Source organism: Sus scrofa, unplaced genomic scaffold (assembly GCF_000003025.6).
Source record: "Sus scrofa isolate TJ Tabasco breed Duroc unplaced genomic scaffold, Sscrofa11.1 Contig740, whole genome shotgun sequence".
In the NCBI taxonomy this organism is placed as follows: Eukaryota; Metazoa; Chordata; class Mammalia; order Artiodactyla; family Suidae; genus Sus; species Sus scrofa.
This window is the reverse complement of record NW_018085303.1, coordinates 519,807-545,936: the sequence shown is the minus strand read 5'-3', so window position 1 is coordinate 545,936 and position 26,130 is coordinate 519,807. Positions and strand designations below refer to the sequence as shown.

General features: G+C 36.1%; 1 protein-coding gene and 3 pseudogenes across 1 annotated transcript; 1 reads left to right on the top strand and 3 right to left on the bottom strand.

Moving 5' to 3' along the window:
• Nucleotides 1–914: 914 nt before the first annotated feature.
• On the bottom strand, nt 915–1,848 carry LOC100153883 (annotated as a pseudogene).
• A 9,980-nt stretch (nt 1,849–11,828) lies between these two features.
• LOC100152672 lies at nt 11,829–12,795 on the bottom strand (annotated as a pseudogene).
• A 9,627-nt stretch (nt 12,796–22,422) lies between these two features.
• On the bottom strand, nt 22,423–23,349 carry LOC100513800 (olfactory receptor 4K15-like). Its single transcript, XM_003128599.1, has one exon. The coding sequence runs from the start codon at nt 23,347–23,349 to the stop codon at nt 22,423–22,425; it is 927 nt and encodes a 308-aa protein (XP_003128647.1).
• Nucleotides 23,350–24,953: 1,604 nt separating this feature from the next.
• On the top strand, nt 24,954–25,887 carry LOC100157911 (annotated as a pseudogene).
• The last annotated feature ends 243 nt before the right edge of the window (nt 25,888–26,130 follow it).

The following is a 26,130-nucleotide window of genomic DNA, read 5'->3' as shown; positions in this document are numbered from 1 at the left end:
GACAATTTCAAAAGTATTTGCAATTTTCTATTACTAATGCAAAATTCATTACAACGAATTTGTCCTACTTAAAAATAAGTAGGGAAACAGGTATACTAATAGCACCAAACATATAGAAAAGTCCCATAATGACTAGAAATGCATTTCAACCTAGAAAAGACAGAAAATTTGCATTGGAACATACTAGTAGATTGAAAACTGTATTTATTCTCTTCTGATGAGCATGACATAGGGGTAATGTGAGAAGAAGAATGTATATATGTATGGACTGGGTGACTTTGCTGTACAGTAGGAAATTGGCAGAACACTGTAAACCAACTATAATGAAAAAAATAAAAACATAAATAAATAAATAGAATTATAATCAAAAATTTCAATTCATAGTGAAAAGATAAGCTAACAAATGTACATCAATAAAATCTGTGTTGTGAGCACAGTATTTTTCCACTATGTCAATTTATAGTAATGTTTTTGTCAATTTATAGAAATTTATAGAAATGTTTTGAACTAAGATGAGAGAAGAATCGGAAACTCAGAAAGTCAATTTGCTTATATGTTCTGATTGCAAAGCTTGAAAATAGCATATGTTCAATTAATGAGAATCACAAGTTTAGTAACATGAATAGATTTTTATGTAGATTAGAAACTCTAAATTATTTATGAAACATTTAAAAGGATCAATTATATTATCAAGAGAATTTGTACTTTAGAATTATAAAGACTGAACAATTACCTAAAATTATATTTAAATAGCAAAGCAGGAACTGATTTCATGCAATTCTCTTGCACTTAGGACAAATATCAAATTCTATAACTTGATAACCCCTCTCACTACAAAAAATAATTCACACAATGCTGGGTTCCAGCTGGGGCTCTTCGTTGCCATTTAGGGTTATGTTCCTTCATGGTGATCCTTAGTATTTCCAGGAGTTCACATGACGGTTTCTCCACTTGTGCATAGCTGATTGAACATCTTCATTCCTCAGAGAGTAGATGATGGGGTTTAACAGGGGTGTACAAACAATGTAGAACACAGAAAGAAACTTATCCACAGAAAGTCTGCTAAAAGGCCATATGTAGAAGTAAATGCAAGGCCCAAAGAAAAGAATCACCACTGTGATGTGGGCAGTCAATGTAGAAAGTGCCTTGGATGACCCACTGGAGGACCAGCGGTGGACAGTGATCAAAATGACAGTGTAGGAAATAATTAAAGCCAGGAAACAGCCCAGGGATATGAGGCCACTGTTAGTTAGGGTCAAAATTTCCATTTTGTAAGTATCCATGCAAGCCAGCTCTATCACAGAGGGAGGTCACAAAAGAAGCTGTCTACCTCATTGGGGCCAGAGAAGGGCAGATCCATTGTAAAAGCCAAGTGGCTCACCGAATGAAGAATACCCACAGCCCAGGAGATAAACACAAAAATGATACATAGTCTGCGATTCATAATGGTGCTATAGTGTAGGGGCTTACAGATGGCAATAAATCTGTCATATGCCATAGCTACAAGCAACATCATCTCACTGCCAACAAAACTATGAAGAAGGAATATCTGGGCCATGCAGCCCTCAAAGGAGATAGTTTTGTGCTCGACAAGAAAGTCCACAAGCATCTTAGGGGTGGCAAAGTTAGACTGGCAGATATCAATGAAAGAAAGGTTACCAGCAGGAAGTACATAGGAGAGTTCAAATGGGAGTCAGAGGCAATGATGACAATAATCATGGTGTTGCCCAGCACCGACGTCACATACACGATAGAGAAGATGGCAAAAAGGAAAAGCTGAAGTTCCCAAGAGTTAGTGAGTTCCAGAAGCACAAACTCCAACACCACTGATTCATTTGTGTGAGCCATGTATCCAATCTACTGTTTCCTAAGAAAAAGAAACCAGGAAAATATCACAATGATAGAGCTACATATAGTATATATACAAAAGAAATATGATGTTTTCAATCAAAAGTCAATTTAAAGAAATTATGTAATAATCAATTTAATATTTAATAGCTGTGAGTTCTGTGGAAAGTGAGAAAAGAGAAAAAAAGTAAATATGTGCCTTATAGTTAGAAAGATGATACACATTATTAAAAATTAAAATACAACATCAGAAGCAAGCAAATATAAAGGATTCATTAATTTCATAAATATTATAGTTGAAATAAATTACACCAAAGTGTTAGGTACTGTCATGGATAGGTATTAAGCTAAAACTTTTTTAAAAGTTTGGAGTTTGCTCACCAAAACTGAAGAAAAAGGCTATTTGAAGCAAGGGGAGTAATGCCAATAAAGATATAAAGGTAAAAATATGAAGAACATGCAAAGGGAGCCATGAACTGGGAAGGGTGCTGAGGAGCAATAAAAATGAAGTAGAGAATGGTAGATCAGGAGCATGATTATGGCTGCAGGTAGTGTTGAATGCAAGGCTAATAGACTAGATTGATATTCTTGAAACTGAAAATCATAAAGTGCCTGTCTGTTTTAAGAAGCTTCTTTATAGAGGCAATTCACCACTTTGTAGCATGAACAATGGTCATACTCAGAGTTTCTATGAAGATCATGAATATTTATTTCATCATTTTAACAATAGAGTTCACCTGTCACATAAAGACCAATTATGAACAAACCACCAATGTGTCTTCAGTCTTTTCTGACTCTGCCTTTGTCTCTTCCTAAACACACCTAACACTCCTGGATTTATCAAAATCGGTAGTATCATTCAGAAACTCTCCTTTTGGAAATATTTTATATGACTCTGCATGGTGTATTTTGAGTACATAATAGATTTTTAAAAGGGAAAATTCACTCAACATTCCTTGTGCTGTGGACAGAGTGCCCAGAAGCTTCTTTATTAGTGAATCATTCACCAGTGTACTTCATAGAAGAGATGGTAATATTTTGAGAGTGCAAGATACACCATAAGAAAATTTCCTCTTTCTTGGTGTAAGACAAACTTGATACATAGAAGTTGATGTTACATTAAAATCCATCTCTAAATTATGCCCATTGATCTCCAACACCATAAGCATGCATAATTTTTATTATTTTGTTTTATAATAAACAATTGATTACCTGTTAGCCTAGCAGAAAAAGCAATAAAGGATATTTATTCACCATTTATTTATCTAGCTACCCATTTCTCCCTCCAGGCAAATTTTGATAGCCAATAATTATTTCTTTAACAAATGACCAAATATCCTCTGAATAGAAAGCATAGAAGAAGACAGAGAAGGAACAGATAATGGTGATAGCATATTTCCTTTTGTTTATCAGAAACTGACATCTCAGAGAGTCATATCCACGAAGTGCAGAACAGGAATATGCCTCTTCCAGATGGACTTTCCAATTTGACTAAGACAACCATAATCTCCCCTGTGCTATCTTCTACTTGCTGATTTTGCATCTAGAAGACAGTTTCCTAATTACTTGTCTAGTCTGGACAAGATATTCAAATGTATGTACAATACTTACACTCTTAATAAATAATTTCTTCCAACCCTTCAGTTCTTCCTTATTTCCTTCACTTTGGTGTTCCACAGTTTACTTCTAAGCTTCCCACTTTCCACTATGGGTCTTCATATTGAAAATATTTGCAATATACTCTTGACTTGATGCATCCTAACTTGGTCCCTGCACTAAGCTGTGCAGACACAAGAACCTCAGGCTTGTCCTCAGGTCTTGATGGCCCTGCTCCTCTTGCCCTGGATGATACAATTACAGTACACAAGGTAAGGTAATAGAAAGCCATCCATCCTCATTCCAGGAAACTGATATCACTGGGGAAGTGAGAAATCACCCTTTAGAGAACTGATGTCATCCTGCAGTGGGAGTAATTATTTTTACAAAGTAATTTTTCCAAGAATGGAAAAGAAAAAAACAAGTGTATTACCACCTAGTAGGTATGTGTGAAAGCAAATGATTATTTATCACTAACTCCCGGTCAGCAGAGTAATTTTTCCATCTCTTTCTGTCGATGAAACAATCATGCCGTCTTATAAACAATCATGCCATCTTATAAACCACCCTAGGCTCAGAGTGGTTTCCTCCACTCACAAGGAGCCCACCCCTTCACAGGACCTCTTAGTCTATTGTCAACATGCTCAACTGGTTCTACCATCTGTAGTTTAACAGAAGAAATCTTTCCCACTTAAATATCATGATTCTTCAAATATTTCAGGGTGTTCTCATTTCCTCTCCATGATAAATCTGTTTTTACCCCCCAAATATATCAGCAGTCTTTCAACTGTATTTTACATAATACATTGTCTAGATATTCAAAGGTTGTGATGTAGATGTAAGTTTAAAATGGTCATCTTTAAAGAAGGACATTGAAATAGTTTCCCTGTAAGGAAAATGAAGGGGTGAGGGTGGGGGGGACAGATGGAGACGACCTCAACAGAGCCAGCTCATCTTTATTAGGCAAAGAGGGGCAGCAGTCAGTCTTAGACCAAGACCAGGCTACTGCATCGAGGGTCGTCGGGGGTTTGAGGGAGGCTAAGTATGAAAATATTTTTTTTTGCTGAGGTCTGTTTCTTGTCCAAATTATTTTATCAGTTAAAGTTTAACAAGTTAGGTCCAGGGGAACAAAGGTTTCTGGGCTTGGACATTTGGTGTTTCTCTGACATTTCCCTTGGTATTTTGGGGAGTCAGTCTTCCAGAGAGAAAGGCCATTAAAGCTAAAAACCGTTCCTTCATTCCCTATCACTCAGCATGTATATATGCTAAGTGTGTATATGTGTAACCACATTTCAGTAAAATGTTCACATACATAAAAGCATGGACAATAGCATAGATTACAGCATTGGTTAAAAGAGATAGATAGAGGAAAAAAAACTAAGTCTCTAAATTTGAGAGTGAAGAAATATAGTATTTTAGAGATGTAGAATACATTTAATGATTTAAATTATTAAATTATTTTTTCAGATAAATATGGATAAAATAAAAAAACATGTCAAGGGAATGTATAAGATTGGTAAAATTATTATGTGCACATTGTATAAACCAAAAATAAAAAAAATAATGACACACGTCATCTGAAATAAAAATGCTCAAGTGAATGTTGTTGTGAGTTAAGTTTTATTTAGGGAACTCCCTGAGGACTATAGCCTGGGAGACAGTTTTTCAGATTGCTCTGAAGAAGTAAGAGAAGACCAGGGCATATGTAAATATAATTATATAATATAAATTATATATATATATATATATATATAATTTTTGCTGAGAAAAACATGTAGTCAAGCATAAAAGGATTACTGCTAATCACAAAGAACAGATCTGAAGTTAATGATTTTAGTGCTTTTCTATGTATGGGAAGATGCAAGAATCTGGGGTCACTGAAATGTTTTCTTAAAATATGCATCTTAACTACCTAGGGACCAGTATCCAAGCACAGCAGGCTTCCTGTTTTTCTCCATTCTAAATTCCCCTCAGGTGCACAGTCAGTGGATGACTGCAGTGGCTAATGGCTTGATCCTTTCTAACTGAAGTGAAGGGCAGCATTTTTTTTTTTCTTTACACTAACTCCTTGTACTAGTTACTTTCTGCTTAGGCTGGTCAGAATTAGTTTCTTTTGCTGCAAAAAAAAAAAAAAAAGCAAGAAAGAATGAAAAGAAAAGGATTATTACAATCAAAGTAGTTGCAGGGGAGAAAAATTTGCCACCCCAAAATGTTTATTTGGCATGTGGATTATCTTGAGATGAAAACAATTAAAATGAAAAAGACTCAGGAAGAAACTTTAACTGCCTAGAGAATGTTGAGGATCTCTTCCAGGAAGGGAGCTTTCATCATAGATAATTTAAATGTGTAGACAGGGAGGACACAGCAAACTCTTGTTAAAATTTCTCTCAATGACCTATTGCCTGTACATGGCCCTCCAAATATGTGTTTTCCAAACATTTGCTTTTCCATTTCCACGTGAATTGCCGTCCTCCTCTCTGAAGTCCCAAATTAATACCCCCAACATTCTTGTTTGTCTTTAGTGAAGACAATATTAAAATGAAGGTTTTCAACCATTTTGGCGAGTTACTCAGTTTTCCTAGGTCTCCCCCATGTATATATATATTATTAAAATGTGTTTGGTTTTCTCCTGTTAATATGCCTCATGTCAATTTAATTCTTAAACCAGCCTTAAGAATCTAGAAGTGTAGGGGAAAATTTCTTCTTTCCCGACATAGTTTTTGATAATCTGAATATTGAGAAAATAAGAAGCAATGCTGCAAAAGTCCTGTCATATTTTCTGCACAGAGAGATTACCTATTTTCATAGAGTTTAGTTCAGTCAGGGAGAAATATGTTTTCAAATAATGGTATGTGGTAGTGTGGTGATTTAAGTAGGGAACCAAATCATACACAGCCTTGTTAGCCAAGTCACAGAGGGTTTTTTCCCCTTTTATCCTGAGAACAATGAATAGGAATTGAAAGACTTTAAAGAGCTTGGGGACCTGATCAAAAGCAAGTAATGTATTCTATTGTAATGTAGTCATTTTTCAAACCCAATTTGGTTGATAAGCAGCTGAGAAGTTATTTTCGCATTTACCAAAATTTCCACATTTTTTTTACCATATTTTGTATAGTTAAATATATTTCCTTGCCTGTGGTGCATGAAAAACCTACAGAGATCTGTGGACCAGACAAAATGAAAGACTTTTTTCATATTATTCTATTATTTTTAAATGCCTGCATAAAAAAGTTTATTACCAAATCATTTTAGGATTTATTTTATTTTAAACAAAATGTAACATGGTATTCTACTGTGCAAAATGTCTCAATTCAAGCTATAATATGATTATATCATTCACCTTATATAGTTTCCCTAAGGTAGAAACTAAACTGAAAATTTATTGTTACTTGTATTTCAGATGTTCCCTTTGGAACACTGAAAACTAGAATGATTTGAAATATTTCATGAAAAAAACTTTCTTAAAGTCTGTGAACTCTTGGATTTATTTTTGTTTGTTTTTATCATTGAATGTATGACACACAAGTTTAAAAATACAAAGTGATGCTTCTTCTGGTTTGGTAAGGCTCCTAATAGAGGGTAAAGATAAGAAGCAGACTTCTCTTTTCAAGTTGAAATTTCCTCAGTTTGGATCATTTAATGAAAAGCACTTTAAGATTGAAATTTTACTACAAACTTGAAGGATTATGAGTTATATATGCTTTTAATCTTCCCTAATTATATCAAAGCCTTCTTACCACACTTCAAAAAAAAAGGTATGAATGATGTGGAAAACCAAACAAAAATTTTTGGTTAATCTATGAAAATTGTTACACTGGCTTAGAACAGAGAAATTTGAAATAGTGAGTTGACAAATGATACCATCCACTTCATAGATGCCAGAATTTCTTGTTTTGAAGTGTATCTTAAATGAATTTCACTTAAGTGTGTAAATATAGGATACTGCTGACATTTTTTTGCCAGATAGATCCTAGGTATTTTATTAGACTCTTTTGGATGCTTCTGTTTTTTCCCAATATCTTCAAAATGCTTAAAATTTCTATATCTGCCAGAGTCTAGTTGGGGTACAAAAACCACAATGGTAATTTGAACAGGGTATATTTACTATAAAGACTTAGGAACTGACAATAAGTAGTAGATACTGAGGGGATAAAAGAGTACTCCAAAGAATACCTGAGGGCTGAGGGAGAGAACCCAGGGAAATAATAAGCATGGGTGAGTTTCAAAACTCAAAAGATATGATGAGGTGGATGAGGTGTTCTCTGGGTTACCCTGGGCTTAGCTGATGTACAGATGGAGGGAAAATGGGGAGCAGAGAATTTAAAGCTCAGGCTGGCAACAATACTTTCTAGGGGGTGAGAGCCACTGGGTTTCCTTGAATCACTGGCAGCTGCACTGTAGGAACAAGAAATTAAAGAGTTCTTGTGGTGGCTTAGGCCGGCAGCTAGAGCTCTGATTCAGCCCCTAGCCTGGGAATCTGCATATGCTGCTGGTAGGACCCTAAAAAGAAAAATAAAGGAAGAAATTAAGCACACTGGAAGCAAGAAGAGAAGTCCATTCCTTCTTAAATGTTCATCCTGCCCCTTATAATCACAAAGAAGAAAGGTTTAAAGTTCATTTCCAGTATTGTTGCTGAAACTCAGCCTCTGTCCCAAGGTGCAGAATAGAAACATGAAGAGAGAGTTTTGGGTGAAGGAGAAAAAAATAGCTTTTATCACTTTGCCAGGAAAAGGAGGTCACAGCAAGCAAAATGCCTTAAAGAATGTGCCCTCCATTGGGATGAATTGAGGGGAGTTTTATAGTAAAAGGAGAAAAACAGGCTTTCAGATAGGAATCAGGATTGGGGCAAACATGCATTCTTCTTTCTTTGGGGGGATGTTAGTCATCGAAGCTGGCATCAGGAGATCTTGGCATGATCATGGTGGTGGTCTTCTGGGTTATTGCCTAGAATAACAGTACTTGCAAAAGGGCATATCAATCAGAGATTAGAACAAACTAGGAAAGTTCCTGAAAAAGTCACATGCTAATAATCTTTAAGCCACAGGCAATTATGTTCATGGTGCCTGATCTTTAGCTTATGGGATATTATGTTTAGGTCCAATTAAGCTAGGGAGAAGGACAAGGAAGGACTCTAAACTTTTAAAATATTCACTTCTGAAAGAAGCATACAGAATATAACTTTTCTCTTAGGTCTATAAAATACCTACATCGTTATGTGTATCCCTTGAGAGGGAACCAGGATCCTGCCCCAAGGCTGTACTATTGTTTCTTGACTATCACTCCCTTGTCTCTGCATCCCCATCTTTCTCTTATCAGCAACTGTCTGAACCTGTTCCCTCAGAACTCAGAGATGGTCAGAAAGGCTGAATGAGGCCCATTTCCTAAAAACAAGAAATGTGGGACCCAGAAGGGCTTTTATGCCCAGGAGCTCCATAGAGCCCTGCTCAGTTACAGTATCACAAAAAAGCAGGCCAGTGAAGGTGAATTTGATGTTGAAAGATAATAAGCTGATAATTGATATAGTTCTTTGTCAATAAATACACAAAGGAAAAATGTACTTTATATTAAGTGAAGTAGTTGTAATTTTCTTCAGCCAAAGTAACTTTTCTTGTTACATTTTTGCTGAAAAGAAACAGCACATATTATTGTGACCATTGTTCTTTTTCTTGGCATATGTTAGCTGGAAATTCTTCTAACCACTCTGAAATTGTATCTACTTACTGCTAAGATCATTGTCAACTTCATCAACATTTAAACGTAGGACCTTAAATATCCAGTGTATAAAGAGATTATCTAAAGAATTAAGAATAAAATGTGTTTTCCTCTACTACAAGAAAACTTGCTGGCTTTCCAGACATTCTTTGGAAAAACTCAGTAGAGATATTGATAGTACTTTATCTCTTCTTGGAAGAGACCTCACAAAGATACTTCATTTATTTCAAAACAATGTAAGTGAGTCTATATGAAAAAATTCAGAGTCTGGGAAAATTTGGAGTCCTCTGAGACAAACATATCCTCTTCTGTGAATTAGCTGTGGGAGTTCAGACTCCATTTCTTAATACTTATTTTATTTCAGAAAGTCCATTAAGGTAAAAATTTAAGCTTAATTCAGTATCATAAATGGCACATAGATTTCAATGTCAAAGATCACTCTGCAAAGTTGTCTTAAACTAAAAGCTACCTGCCTTCACATTAAAATGTAGAACTGGACAAAATTTAAATTATTTGCACAAGTTTTATCTATATTATTTTAGCAAAATTTTATTAATTTTACATAAAAATCCTAAAAATAAAAAAGGAAAGGAATTTCCCATTGTTGCTCAGTGGGTTAGAACCCAGCATAGTGCCCATGAGGATGAAGGTCTGCTCCCTGGCCTCACTCAGTGGGTTAAGGATTCAGCATCGCCACAAGCCTCAGTGTGGCTCAGATCTAGTGTTGCCATGGCTATGGCACAGGCCTGCAGCTACAGCTCCAATTTGACCGCTAGCCCAGGAATTTCCATATACTGAAGGTGTGGCTATTAAAAAAAAAGAGAGAGAAAGAGAAAAAAAGATTTTTTTTTAAATTTAGTATATATTCAATTTTAATGAATAAAATCAATTTCTGGAGTAATAAATATTATGTATAGGAAATCCTATGTGCGTTTATGCTGTTTGAGTGGGGGAAGGAGAGCTATGATTAATCATATTTTCAAAATCACCTCTGAGTGAAAGAATGTTATGAGTGCCTAAGTAACTAACAACTAGTATAGCTAACCAGGTTACATAATTTCTGAAATTCTTAGTGTATCAATTCTCAGCTCTGATTCAACCCCTAGCCTGGGAACTTCCATATACAGCAGGTGCAACCCTAAAAAGACAAAAACAAAAATAAAAATAAAAATAGGAAAAAAAGCATGGCATTAATAAGCTTTTTAATGAATCCTACCTTCCTAATACTTTAGTACTATAGGCTTATTAGGAGGAAATCGTAGAGTGCACAGCCTTTTCTTCAAGAAGAACAATTATAACACCAGCCCTCATTCTGTGAACAGAATATGCGGTGGCCTGTGTACTATGAAGTCAGGGAACATTGGTGCAATCTCTTCTTGTTCCTGTTCTAGATCCAATCTACCGACTCTTCTCTAGCTATGGATGGACTTATATTCTAAAATTAGAAAGAAATCAATATGTCACATTCCTGGAGGAATGGTAATTTATGGGTTTAAATTTATACTAAAGTGTAAATTACTTTTACAGGAAGGTAGATTTTGAGAGTAGAAAAGAGCAAAGCATATCAGATCTCAGAAGAACTAGACTGCTATAAGAGAGAGCAAAAATTGAGTGGGGTGGGAGAAAAGGAAATTTCCAAGGTTTCTTTAATTTTACTTAATGATGATTCTATTAGGGACAGACTCAGAAAAGATTAGCTGGAAATGGGAGGATAAGAAAGCAAACAACAAAGTGCAAAACTAGAGTTTTCATTCTTAGCATAGAAGAGAGGCTAATATTTCAAGAAATCTATCTGCCTCATATGAATTGAAAAATTTGGGAAAGTAAATGTAGAAACTCTAATCAATATTAATAACCCCCCTAATTATCCCTAGAGTCAAAAGCAGAGATCTAGCTCTGGGGTCCTGGTTACCAATTTGGATATATATTTAACATTGATAATTATCATTAAGAATGTATTATTCGGTCCAAATGGAAGACTGCTACATAGCTCTTTATAGCACAGACAGAAAAGTCCATGTTGAATTGGTCAGCTTTAAATATTCTCCTGTCTCTTCTATAACGTAACTTCAGAGGAACTGGAATTAGCTTAACTGATCAAAGAAAGCCTACTAAATGAAATATTTGAAAAGCAAACTTCTGATTACATATAATTCCATATTTTAATGCACTGTTAGTTATTGGAAAATAACATGGGATAGGCATAAATAATGTTGGGGGAGGGATCTCATTACCTAAGAAGCTTCACTTACATCTATGCACTGATCTTAAATCAGTGGAGTGGCTGTCCCCTGGTTGGGAAAATTTGGTTTCAGATTTTTTAATACCATCCTTGTATATTGATATTTAGGCATGCAAATTAGGAAACTCATAAGATCAGGAAAATGTCTAAATTTATCCCCACCAAAGAATCGGGTTCACATTCTTTTTTCAATCATACTTCTATTTATCTGTAACTAAAGCAGTCAATGAATCTACGCTATCCATAGAAAGTCATTCCATAACTTCTCTCCAAAATCAGTAATCATGATGTATTTTTTACTGTTTTGGATATTTAACTTTTGCTTAGATGATACTCAGAAAAAGACTTGTCAATATCAATTAAATAATCTCTATACCATCTTCTTTATTACTTTCACCACAGTTAAGATATGCCACATGAACATGTCTTACTAAAGGGAATTCCTCAGTACTAGTGGCATTTCAGAAATTTTCTTGGGCCTCAAGTAATACATCATAATTTTCCTCATGGCAGTCTTCATATCTCTGTTCCTTAGTGTGTAAATAATGGGGTTTAGAATGGGAGTAAAAATGGTGTAAAATATGGCAAGAACTTTATCCACAGGGTAGGTGGTAAAGGGCCACACATAGATGAATATGCAAGGTCCAAAGAATAATATTACTTTGGATATGGGCAGCTAGAGTAGAAAATGCCTTGGCCATTGCAGCAGAAGACTTAAACCAGACAGTGGCAAGACTAATGATGTAGGAGCTGACCAAGAGAGAGAAAGTGCTTAGTGAAAGGATTCCACTATTGACCACAATGAGTATTTCAGTGATGTAAGAGTCCAGGAAGGCAAGTTTGGCCACTCAGGTAAGGTCACAGAAAAAGCTGTCTACTACATTGGGTCCACAAAAAGGCAGGTTCATAGTAAATGATAACTGGCTGAGTGTGTGCACCAAGCCCACAGCCCATGAGATCATTACCAGTACAATGCATGTCCTTTGGCTCTTGATGATGACATAGTGTAGAGGTTTGCATATGGCTACATATCTGTCATAGGCTATGGAGACAAGCAGCACCATCTCCCCTGCAGTAAAAAGGTGAATGAAGAAAATCTGAGCTATGCAGCCACTGAAGGAGATGGTCTTGTGTTCACTTAGAAAATCAACAATCATCTTAGGAGTAGCAAAGGAAGCCTGACAGATGTCCACAAAGGAAAGGTTTCCCAAGAGGAAGTACATCAGGGAGTGCAGTGTGTTATCCAAAGTCACCATGAGGATAATAAGAAGGTTTCCCAGCACAATGACCACATACAACACAGAGAAGAAAACAAAAAAGAAAAGCTGAAGTTCCTGAGAACTAGAGAGTCCCAGCAATACAAAGTCAGACACCACTGAAGAATTGACCTTATCCATGGATCCAGGCTGCAGGCTTGCTCTGAAACAATCCTGAAGGAGGGGAAATAGGGAAGGATCAGAATTCGGAACAAAGAACACTTTTAATGTAAAGGATTCTGTGATTCCAGATATAATGCATATTTACTGAATGAAAGATTTTGAAGAGACCATCCTAATATATCTGGAGAGCTGGAAAGAGCTTATGAGAATGTGGAAATCCTTTAATCAGTGTCATAACTCCTTGAGTTTTGGGATAGTCTTAGTAATCTATCATACTGTAGTAAACAGGCTCACTCAGGAGCTGACTTGTGATCACAACGCTAGAGGAGAGGTTTGAAACCAACTTCAGAGGGTTTGTAGGTTGGGAAAAAAATTTAGATCTGTTGGTCTTGTGGTCATTTCCATCATTAATTTCAACAAATCTTTGAGTACCACATTCTCTTTATCTTTCTGAGATCTATTAATGGCTTGATGTTTATGTGTAATGTCAAATCATACTGATTGAGTTCAGGATAATTAATTTTTCTGAACTTTAATTCCACTCAAAAAAGTTGAGAGGTGATTCACTCAAAAAAGTTGAGAGGTGATGAAAATACCTACCTAATTTTATGTTTAAAGATAACTCATAATATTTTTCTATCAAAGTCATTGTAATACAATAGTTGTTCTTAATATGTTAAGTATCCCCATGTTAACAAAAATTTTCCTTACTGCTAATGCAACTCATACACAAGTTAAACAGTTCCTCCTAAGGAGATGCTGTGGAATATATGTTATCCAGTTCCACAGTTGCAACACAGTTCGTCAGTTACTCATATGTATAATTTCTTAAAATGTTTATCTTATTTATCTAAAATTCATAGTTGCTTGATTATTAAGAAGCAGCACCTAAAGATTCCATTTTCCTCGCCCATCAAAAGTAGGTTTAGGATAACTTACGGTCCCCATTTGTTGTCCTCCATGACCATTATTATTAACACATCTTTATAATTAGTAAAAGAGTAGAAAAGTTGTCTTAGACTAGAGAAATAAAAATAATTGAGTTATTAATATCCAGTATGCCTTAAAATATATTCTGTTTGGCATCAGAATAATTCTGATAATTAATTCAAACTTGCACCTACTTTTTTTCCCCTGTAAAATACAGGAAAATCTTGCCCTATAATCCTGCTATATAAATCCTGCTGTATAAATCCAGTTCCATTGAACTGAAAAAAAAAGAAAAAAGCCTTTTCAGAAAGTTCTATTTTAGAACTATGTTTGTTCTGACAATTAACCATTGACTGTAGTCAGAGTGAGGAACCTAAGACTGAGATGTGATCTTAGCCCCACATAAGACATGCATATTTCACTGCTTATTTATTTCATACAAGAAGCTTTTAGTCTTCCTCCATCCCTGGGATAAAACCCTTACCTCTCATTCCCCCTCCCAATTTTGTTGAGTTATAATTTACAAATAAAAATTAATCTACTTAGGTATACAATGTGGTCTTTTGGTATATGTATACTTTGTGAAATTATTACCACAATCAAGCTAATATTAACATATCCACTACCCTGCATAGTTACCTTTTTAAAAACAATTAAAATATACTCTCTTAGCTGAGTCTAAATATATGACAGTATTGTTAATTATAGTCACCATGCTGTATATTAGATATAACACATTATTATTAATTATAGTCTCCATGCTGTATTAGATCTCCAGAATTTATTCATCCCAGATATTTGAAGCTCCGTACACTTTGGTCAGTTCCTTTTAGCAATTGCAATCCACACAGGGAAGCCTTCAAGTAAAAAATCATTTTGTATTTTTTACTGGAGGAGTGTTCAGAGAAGCATCGCAAGTGGTCCACATGTTGAATATACATTATTGTGGACTTCTGGAGTCAGAGAAAACTATTAAAAGGTCCCATAAAAATTAAATGAATGTGTTAGTGACAGTCAGCAATTATAATAGTATATGAGAGAGCAATAATTGAGAATAATTCTGAAATATACCATAAATTGTTTTATTACCTTTCCCATGTGTGACTAGCTTTGTTTCTCTAAAGTTGTTCTTGCTAAAGCATATGGGTTTATTGCCTAAAATTATGAACACTACCTAATGAAAATGTTTATTGTGTAAATGTGTATAAATTAAAAGAATGAAGTAGATTTTGAGTGAATGATAAACAGTAATTTTAAAATATGAGAAAGAATGGGAAAAAAACCCCACAGATTTGTTGAGACCCTGGTAAGTAGCATCTACTGTGTTAGATGTTTTATGTGTTGTATCACGTGAGCTTTACAATAGACCTGTAGAACAGGTATTATTATTATTTCTGAGCTGCAGAGGAGAAATTGGAGCATCAGACAAGCTAGTAACCTTCAGACATTCAGACATAGTAAGAGTTGCAAAACCTTAGAGGAGTCTGAAATTAGATAATAAAGATAGCATTGAACACTCAGGGAATTCCCATTGTGGCAAAGTAGAAATTAATCTGACTGGTATCCTTGAGGATATGGGTTTGATCCCTGGCCTCACTCAGTGGGTCAGAGATCCCATGTTGCTGTGAGCTGTGGTGTAGGTCCCAGATGTGGCTGAGATCCTGCATTGCTGTGCCTGTGGCATAGTTCAGCAGCTGCAGCTCTGATTCAACCCTTAGCCTGGGAACTTCCATATGCCACAGGTGCAGCCCTAAAAGGCAAACAAGCAAACAAAAAACACTTACTCAGAGCAAGCAAAGTGCCAGGCACTGTTATAAGCATCTTATGTACATAATTGAATCCTCCCATAAAATTACATGGTAAACATACACTAGGAAATCAGAGTTACAGAAATGATAAGGACTTCCTTGGTGTTACATAGCTGGTAAATCAATGAGCTAGAATTTGAACTCGGACTCTTCACTCTAGGGCTAATTTTCTCCACCATAACATCATATTGTTTTAGAACTGAATGATATGAAACATAGCATTTGCACTATTCTACAGTTGGAATTGATTCTAATCTTTCCATCTACTACAAGACACTGGTTCTTCTGCTAAGTCAGGGTTTCTCAACTCTGGCACTATTGACATGTAGGGTTGGACAATTCTCTGTTATGCAGAACTGTCCTGTGTGGTACCCATTAGATACCAGTAGCACTTTCCCCCAAGTTGTGACAACCACAAAGGTATCTAGACGTTGTGAAATTTGGGGTGGGAGTAAGGGGGAAGCAAAATGACCTCTAGTTGTGAACCACTGAGTTAAGCCATCTTCAGGTTTCATTTTCAGTCTCTCCCTCTTTCACTTAACATTTTCATCTACCCACAAAGTATTTGATCTCTCTCATTAGAGAAATAAGCAACAAAGAGCAAAAAGAACTCTGTAAATATGTCTAACCTCTTGAGTTTTTTTTTTCCTGAATTTATCTTTTTTTTTCAATAAGAAATTTCTTGAAGGATATCCATATGTTTCCCCTCCAGTTCTTTTCCAAATTTGTTCAGAACTTAACATAACTATGCCTTTTGCTTTCACGGTCAGGGAAACTTTTAAATCAAATGTCCTTAAACATCAGTTATAAAAGCTGATTTTGTTATACTCAAACAGTATAACAGCTCTGATTTTTCTCTCAGAATTTTTAATACCATCTTTCTTCATCCATGCATTACTCCTTACAATAGCTTTCCCTTGGTTTCCAATCCATCCCTTCCCTGCTGTGCATCTTGTGCCTTTCCATCGCTTACTCTGTACCCTTCGTAGTCTCTCTTTCTTGCTCCTCCTTGTTCCCTCACTCCCTTGGGTATTCCATTCACCTCTTGGCATCCATAATCACCTCTCTAGAATGACTTTAGATTTTATAGCACCATTTCTCATCATATTCCAGTATCCCAAAAGTATTCTGACAGTTTTATGCATGTGAAAATTACACAACCTGGTCTGGTCTGGTTTTACCTACACTACTCTCTAGCCAAATCAGATTGTTAAAACTTTTTAAAGTTGGTAGACTCTGCCTATTCATTTTCTCATGTCCTTCACAAATAGATGGTCTATTCCAGTGCAGGTATCATCTCCTCCAAAAGCCTTCACAGAGCTTAAGCTGAAATTTCTCTCTTCCTAGTATCATTATAATGCTTTGCTTGAACTTATGTGCTTTTCCAAGGTAAGAATTTTTCTATAATATCACTTCCCTACCACATTGAAAGATCCCTGAGTTCCTGTGCTTTTTGTATACCATGCACAGGATTTAGTATAGATATTTGCATGGAATAGATTCTACATAAATTGGTTCAGTACTAACTGAAATATATTTCACCTCATATATATCATTTTACCTAACATTTCTATGTTCTAATCTTCCTGTGTATAGAGGCCTTCCCAGTGAAGGTCAAGTCATAAACTGCATACATAAACTTCATCTTTAATAGAAGAAAGCATTTCATCTCACTAATAATACAAGCTCATTTTTGAGTCACCAAAGAGTGCCCATAAACAAACCAGCAAATGCAAAGATAATAAAATAATCCTTTTGCAGCACAGAGAAAATTATTTATTTGTGGTATTGGAAATAAACCATAGTTGGTTTACCAAATTTTTAAAAAATGATTAAAATAATGAGAATCTTAACAAAGAAGAAATTTGTACTTTATAGAGTTAAATAAGTCCTGTCTGGTTCAATTTAAGTATAAAATAAGTAAACTAAATCATTTATGCCAAGATATACCAGCTACAAACTTACAACCTGAATTTGGTGTTTAACATTCCCATGATTTTTTTTATAGTTTTACTTCATAGGCCTGTATCCACAAAGAAATATATAGCTTTGATTTGTATGTTTATTTAATTTCTCTAGGGATAGGTAAGCATGGCATAATGCATTTTTCTAAGTACAGAGTTTGTCATAATATGTGCAAGAATACATCATCTTCTTACACATAATTTCCCACAAATCCCTCCAAAGCTGCTAAAATAAATGAACATTCTCATCTTGGCTCACTTTCTTTTACTTCTAATACATTTTTCTCCCAATTGTGAGTTCCAAGGCACACTGTAATAATGTAAAACATAACTAGCATAATCCATTTTTAATGTATATCTTTGTTAGATACAACCTACCTCATATAAAGCATATCAGAAGTATAAATTGAATTCATCAGTTGTTCTATTGTGGAATTAATCTTTTTGACCTGGTGATACTTACAGATGCGTATTTCTTTTGTCAAATTGGAATAACATATGGTTTTATCTAAGTGACCAAATGAAGCTTTGGACCTTTAGTAATAGATAGCCAAGATTCATCTTCCAGTGGGGATTATTAATACCTTCAGCTACATACTCCCATTGGGACACAGTAAACAGCATCTCACATTATTGACAGTTACAATGAGGGCCATAGGATCATAGGAGAAAAAGAAAGGGTCATTTAGCTCTTGGGTGGTATGTAAAGTATCTTATGTGGATTTTACATAATTGAACCTACTACTCCAGGGAACATATGTGGAAAAAATATATTCTTTTTCCTAAATGAGAAACACTTTGCCTTGAGAATGAAAGACATATTGTGTCCTTGCTACTAGAGCACATGGTGATACTGAGGAAAAGGCAACTTTTGCATGTTAAAGTTGTGAGGAGAGCCACTAAAATAAAGTAGAATATAATAATTTATGAACTAAGAGGGGAAACAAAAGGAAATAAAAACTCAATCCATTTACTAGAAGCCAAGAATGGAGAAGAGAAAAAAACATAGTGAAAGCAAAGCATGAGTCCATTCTGCAACCATAAGTCTATTTCTCTGCTCACTTCTGTTTTGTGAGTTTGACTGTGAACTCAAATTCATCAGGACTTCATGTGGCCTAAATCCACTGTGATCCTTCAGAGGTTTTAGTCTTTGCTTTTCCAAAAGCACCCAAAACTTCATTGGCCCCTAGAGTTCCAAACATTGAACGTCAATTTTTCAGGTTAATGCTCTTCTGATTTTGCACAGCATGTAAATGCGAATTCTAAACTTATATGTAGGTAATCCCATAATTATAATTTCTAGGAGGAATCATTTTTTTCTATACATAAACCAGGAGTGAGGACAAATATTTTGGTCTTTTTCTTGTGCTCTTTAGTACCCTCTTCTAGTCCACGATTTGACTGAGAGTCCCAGAACTAAGAGGTCTAATTCTACCTCAAACTCTCACACAGAGAAAATTTCCCCATAATAGCCAAGCATTGCCCATCATTTTCATGACCTGCAGTCACTTTCCATAAACTTTCCTCTCCCAAATCTCCCACTGTTTCAGATAACATGATGTCATTTGTTTATTGTAAAGAATGTATCCAGAATTCATAAGTTATTTTTTTGTCTTTTTGCCATTTCTTGAGCTGCTCCCATGGCATATGTAGGTTCCCAGGCTAGGGGTCTAATCGGAGCTATAGCTGCTGGCCTACGCCAGAGCCACAGTAACACGGGATCCAAGCCATGTCTGTGACCTGCAACACAGCTCATGGCAACGCTGGATCCTTAACCCACTGAGCAAGGCCAGGGATTGAAACCACAACCTCATGGTTCCTAATCAGATTCGTTAACCACTAAGCCATGACGGGAACTCCCGTGAGTATTTTTATAGGAAGAATTTTTTTAATTTCAATACTGTTAATAGATGTGTAATCTTTGCTTTATAATACATGGATATTTTGTGAGGATCAATTGAAATGATATATAAGGACACAATTTATAAATTTCTTGTCAGTAAGTGTATGCTTTGCCTTATCATTACTATTATTATATAACACCTTCCTATATTGTCAGGTTATTATCTTTTAATTCTGTGTTGCACAGAAGAATCAACAGATGCTTACAGTGATGAAGTTATGAGGAAGAAAATGAGTAAAAAATTGTTCAAAATGCAATTGGTATTAATTCCTCTTCCATACTATGATTTCTTCTACATACTCTATTTCAGTAGCATAACTTGCCCTTAGGGCATGGCTTTACTTTGAAATGCTAGCAGTCAGAAGTTGAGTTTACTTGCATCATTTCTTCCACTTTCTGATTATGATTATGATTCTAACTTAACTTTCATGACACTCTCAGTTTCTAATTGGTGAAAAAAGAAGTTATACTACGATGAGAATTAAATATTAAATTTAAGTATGAATATGTAGACGTCTTTTGAAAATTCAAAATAATAATTTTATACTTTTAGAGAGTCTTGAAAAATGTATTATCAATTATGTTTTATTGGTCAGTGCAGATTAGAGCACATGATATGAAGATAGGCAAGGGAATACACAGAGAAAAATCATGCATTTAACACTGTTAGAAAAATCCTCTGCTTATGTATGGAGAGAGGTCTATTTTTGTATGTCCTCATGGAACCATGAACTTCAAGTGTCAATTCTAAACTTCAATTTAATACACTGATATAAGTAAACATTACTTGTGGGTCAAATTTTGGCATTTGTAGCATCACAAATATGTGAATCTATTTGCTTTCTGAGTTCAGATAATAAATTCTACAACATAACCTATTTGCTTTTTAGTCCCTAAGTTTGGATAGTTTATAGTGAGAGTCACATTGCAAGAAATGCCATTCCTATATACAAAAAAAAAAAAAGACCTCAATCTATTCAGTTCCTTAGTTCAGACAAAAAGAATTTGAATAGCAAGGAATATGATTGTTTGTATTTGTATACATACGCAGAGAAAGGACAGAGAGAGAGCATGAGGTCTGCAGTCAGAAGTCTTATTCTGTCACCTGAAATTGGTGAGAACTGAAGTTTTCCTCATTTAAAAATTTATGACAATAGATACCTCTAATTTGTGATCCCAGATAAGAATATGGCTGTAAAATAACTGTAAATTATTCTTCTGAAACCTTAAAATATTATTTAAACATCAGACATTATTTTAGTATTTTGTACATTTTCATATTTACCAGGCTATTGGAAGAAGCAGGAATGTAATAGACACATTTTATAGGAAAAAGCTTTTTATTGAAGTACAGTTGATTTACAATATATATTAATTTCAAGTGTAGAGCACACTGCTTCAGATTTTTTCAGATTAAACTCCATTGAAAGTTATTACAAGCTAATGGATATAGTTCCCTGTGCTATACAGTATATCCTTGTTTCTTATCTATTTTTTACATAGTAGTTTGTATCTCTTAATCCCATATCCTTAAAATTCCCCTCCCCCATCTCCTCTCTCCTCTGGTCAGTACTAGTTTGTTTTCCATACTTATAAGTCTATTTCTGTTTTGCTGTATATCCTTGTTTGCATTTTTTTTCTTTTTCAGCTACACCCATGGCATATGGAAGTTCCCAGGCCAGGGCTCGAATCTGAACTGTAGCTGCAACCTATGCCACAGCTGCAGCAATGCTGGATCCTTAACACACTATAACAGACCAGGGTTCAAACTCACACCTCAGTAGTGACTGGAGCTGCCCCAGATGCACCACATCAGGAACTCTTGTACTATTTTTTCAGATTGCATTGTAAGTGTTATCATACAGTATTCATCTTTCTTTGGCAGACATTTCACAAAACGTAATAATCTCTAAGTCCATCCACATTGCTGCAAATGGCAGAATTTTCATTCTGTTTTATGGCTGAGTAATATTTCATTGTATATACATACACCACCTCTTTTTTATCTCCTCATTGTTGATGGACATTTGGGTTGCTTACATCTCAGGGCTGTTGTAAATAGTGCTGTTATAATTGAGGTGCCTGTATTTTTCAAATTAGTGCTTTAATTTTTTTTCTGGATATATACTCAGGAGTGGAGTTGCTAGCTATATTTTTATGATGATAGTTATATTTTTAGTTTTTTGAAGCACCTCTATATTGTTTTCTATAATGGCTGTACCAATTTATACTCCCACCAACAGTGTACAAGGGTTCCCTTAGGAAAATAAAATTTTATTATCATTGGGGTCCATAAGAAGCTGCCCCAAAATTTGCCTCAATGGCATATTATTTTGAATTCAGGTTATTTCAGAAATGGCCAGAGTAAGAGGGAAACTCTGACCCTCCTTTCTGTCTCCCTGTAAGCAGGAAATAAATCTCTCATATGAATGGTGCACTCCCTGTAAGTAGAAGGACACCCTTACTTCCAAAGATAGGGAATTTGGCCAAGAAACCTACATGAAAAAACTTGTTAGTTGTTTAATTTACAACCTCAAGCCCATACTCTGTTTTTATTCTTCACTAATTGGGCACCCCAAACCTGAGTTTTCTTGTCCTGTCAGTGCCTCAAAAATTTATCTTTTCTTTGTCTAAAAAGTGTAAAAGCTGCCTGCTTTGGCTGCTTCTTAGTTTTCATTTCTGTGAGATCTCCAGGAGCATGAATTAAAATGTGTTTCTTTTTCTCATGTGAATCTGTTTAGCATCAGTTTTATTATTCATCCAGCCATAAGAACTCACAAGGGGTAAAAGAGGAAATACTCCCCTCCCCAACATTATAAATAACTTTAGTTTGAAGAATTGTATCACAGCAAAAAAATGGGGATCCCGTTTGCCTATCATCTAAGATAATTTGTTTACTGTTATGATAGCAAGCACTATGAAAAGGGAAAAAAAATGTGTCCTATGGTATTTGAGGCATAACAGTAATTCACAGAGGAAGACACACTAACCTTGTTGTTATAATGGGTTGCTATGATCACAAGGGAGAGCTGGAAGACCATTACGAACTCACCTCTCGATGCCTTAGTTTTTGCATGGCTGATATTACTTCCTTATTTCTTAAGGTGTAGATCAAGGGGTTTAGAAGAGGGGTAAAAACAGTGTAAAATATTGAGAGGACCTTGTCCACTGGGAGGTTGTTAAAAGGCCAGGCATAAATGAAAATGCAGGGCCCGAAGAAGAGGGTCACCACAGTTATATGGGCAGTCAGGGTGGCCCTTGCCTTGGCCATGCCCGCTGAGGAACGCCGCTGCACAGTAACCAGGATGACCATGTAGGAGACCAGCAAGAGCACAAAGGAGCTCATGGCTATTAGACCACTGTCTGAAAGCATCAGGACCTCAAGAGTGAAGGTGTCTGTGCAGGCAAGTTTGATAACCAGGGGCAAGTCACAGAAAAAACTGTCCACTTGGTTGGGTCCACAGAATGGAAGGTTTACTGTGAAGACCAGCTGACTTACTGAGTGCAGAATCCCAATGAGCCAGGAGCCCACCACGAGGCTGGTGCACCTGCGCTCACTCATGATGGTCGCATAATGCAGGGGGCGACATATGGCTACATATCTATCATATGCCATGGCCACAAGGAGCATCATCTCACCACCAGCAAAGACATGCAGGAAGAATATCTGGGCCATGCAACCCTCAAAAGAGATGGTCCTGTGCTCCTCAAGGAAGTCAACAATCATCTTGGGGGTGGCAAAGGTAGACAGACATACATCAATGAAAGAGAGGTTACTGAGTAGAAAGTACATGGGTGTGTGCAGGGCAGGTTCAGAGATGATTGTGAGCACAATGAGGAGGTTCCCCAGCACAATGGATAAATACAAAAGTGTAAAAAATGCAAAATAGAAAAGTTGTAGCTCTCGAGGACCTGAAAGACCGTGCAATACAAATTCAGTCACTCCTGATTTATTTTCTTGATCCATGATTTCAAATTGCTGAAATTGGATCAGAAATGTTCCTGTAAAGTGAAATGGAAAAGCATCGTAAGATTGAGAGAGTAAATGACCAAAGTCAAGCCAGGTATCACATTGTATTCAACACATTTATGTTCCTCATTAGCACACAAAATATACATTGCATACAATCATTTATTTTGTCATGACTGGATAACCTTGGCTTTCATCTCTGCATCTGAGCATGATAGTTTTATTCTAAAAACAGAAGTTTACCCATCATCTTACAATTTCTAAATTCCTGAAATTAGAAAGAAATTCTAGGGTCATACTGACAGGTTTCAAAAGCTATCTCCTTTAATTCTTAGCAGTATGACCTTGGGCAGGCTAATTAAATTCTCTATGCTTCAGTTTTTGTACTTGTAAATTGGGGGAAATAATAGAATGTGGCTCAGAGGATTGCTGTAAGGATTAAAAGAGTTACAGGTATTTCCTGCTTATTCAAAGTTTGCTTTATACCACTTTGCTTTTACTAAAGACTTACATTAGCACCTGTTTTCAATAACTGAAAGAAATCCAAAGAAGGTTTTTGCTTTTTGAAAAAAGGTAAATAAAATGTAACCATAGGGTTCAGCGAGATTTTTTGTGTGTGTGTGGCGCTGTATTACATACCATATGACTGTAAGAATAAGCTTAGAATAAACATGGCTGAGTCTGCAGAAAAGGTCCTGAAGTTTAATACCATATAGAAAAAAAGAATTCACTTCTAGAATATTAAGAGGGAGTTCAAACATAGAGAAACAAATTCAATCTCATTCACAGAATGGAAAATACAGACAATTATATTAAAGTAGTTTTTTCACAGACAGCTATTTGAAGTGGCAGAAGTATTAAAACTTACATGAGTCACTACTCATTTGCCATATAGACTCACTAAGCAAATTGGAATTTGTCCAGTCTTTTTATTTCATAAGTTCCACATGAAGGCACTTATCATGACGATATGAGAAATATGTTCTTCTCAGATGGCTTGCGATACTTCTTGTACTTTATACTCTATTTAAAAGGAGGAGAAAGTGAAAATGGATTTCTCATTGATGAGTAACTTTGCCCCAGTGGGGCCTTGCTAACAAGCCCTTTCATGTTATGGACTAACAAATATCATTTCTATCTAGGGATTCACACTTCCAAAAATCATGCAAAAATTACCATATTGTAAAGGTATAAATCACCTAGGCAAGAGAAAATATATCCTTTCTTTCTTCTTTTCCCAATTAAACATAATTCAAAAATGTCTACAAATTCAGTTTCTACCAGAATAAGAATTTTAAAATGAGCAAGACAAAGTGCTTATCTGTAAGTAGCCTGCAATTTAGAAGGGCAATTAGAAATAAACAATGAAAACATACAGAGGAAATAGATGAGCATACATATTTTAAAAGAAGTAACAAAATTACATAGGTGTTCAACCTTGGGACAGACTGTATTCTGTTGGAAAGATCAGGAAAGGAAGAGGAAGGGTCAAGGAAAAGGATGACGTAAATACAAAAGGGACGGGAGACAAAATATAGTAATCATAAATGGCCTTAATATGATATAAGATTTTGAAAGGCAGAGATAATGAGTGAAGGAAGATGACACAGCTCATGGACTGTGGCACCATGAGTGCCCATAGGGATGCCTACCTGCTGCTGCCCTCTTTGCCTGCCATGGACCCTTCAGGGTTGGCCAAAAACCCGGGCTCCAGGAAGGGTGCACCAGATGGAGGAGGTGCAGAATGTCGACAACCAGCACCCACCTATGCTGAATCAGTTATTCACAAAGATTCTGTTTCAATGACTCAAGGAGACCCCTTGAGTCTCCCTTGTCAGAAGGAGCTAGTGGGGGCTATGATGCATCCCAGTGAGGTCTTCTGCTCAGTTCCTGGAATACTGTCCCTTCTCAGTTCTACATCTAAATACAAAGTGACCATTGCTGAAATCCAGAGGCGACTATCCTGCCTGAGTGCTTAAATGCCTCTTTACTGGGAGGTGTTCTCCGAAGAGCCAAATCTAAAAATGGTGGCTGGTCCTTGCACTAGAAATTGGACAAGATTGGGTTGACTCTTTCTGCTCACATTAACCCTCCTGATGTCTTTAGTAGAAGGTTAGGCTGTTCATTTGGCCTGGGACGTTGTCTCTGTCTTCGAGGCAGAATTTCCCAGTAAATCCATGGCCAAATATTTAACTGGACCTCATCTCAGAAGATGGACTGAGATGGCAACTGGGAAAAACATGCTGCTGGCCACACAGCCAAGTGTGTAAGGAATTCATGAAGCCTACCAATCAAGAGGGAATTCCCAACGAGAACAACTGGCCCACCCCAGTACTACTCATCTCATATCAGCCTGACTACCTGTGGGTTTGGCAGCCACAGGTAATCAGTGGCATCTGTGCCACTGTGGCTGTTGTGCAGAACTATGTAAAAGATGTCCTAACAGTCACAGATAAATCAGGTATGAATCCTGGAGACTAGAGTCCAGCCAATTCTAGCAAAGCCCTGGGGAAGATGGCGAAACATAGGAAATAAAATGGGCATGAACAAGGGCCAGAGAGTTTGGAAGGAAACAGACTCCAAATCCATTCTCAACCAAAACAGCCTGGAACCCCTCTTGTCTGGGAGACAGAGTTTGTTATCCACATTCCCATTAGAAAGGGATCCATTTCCAAATCTAAACATCTCCTCCTGGATTCCTTGTATTTCTCTAGAGAGCACTGAAGTGCATCCTTAACTCTGGGTGAGATGACAGGTACTGGTTCTTTTTATTATTAA

Bases quoted from the DNA above. Each gene is read 5' to 3' on its own strand.
- LOC100513800 (XM_003128599.1), bottom strand. From the start codon at position 23,349: ATGGATCAAGAAAATAAATCAGGAGTGACTGAATTTGTATTGCACGGT.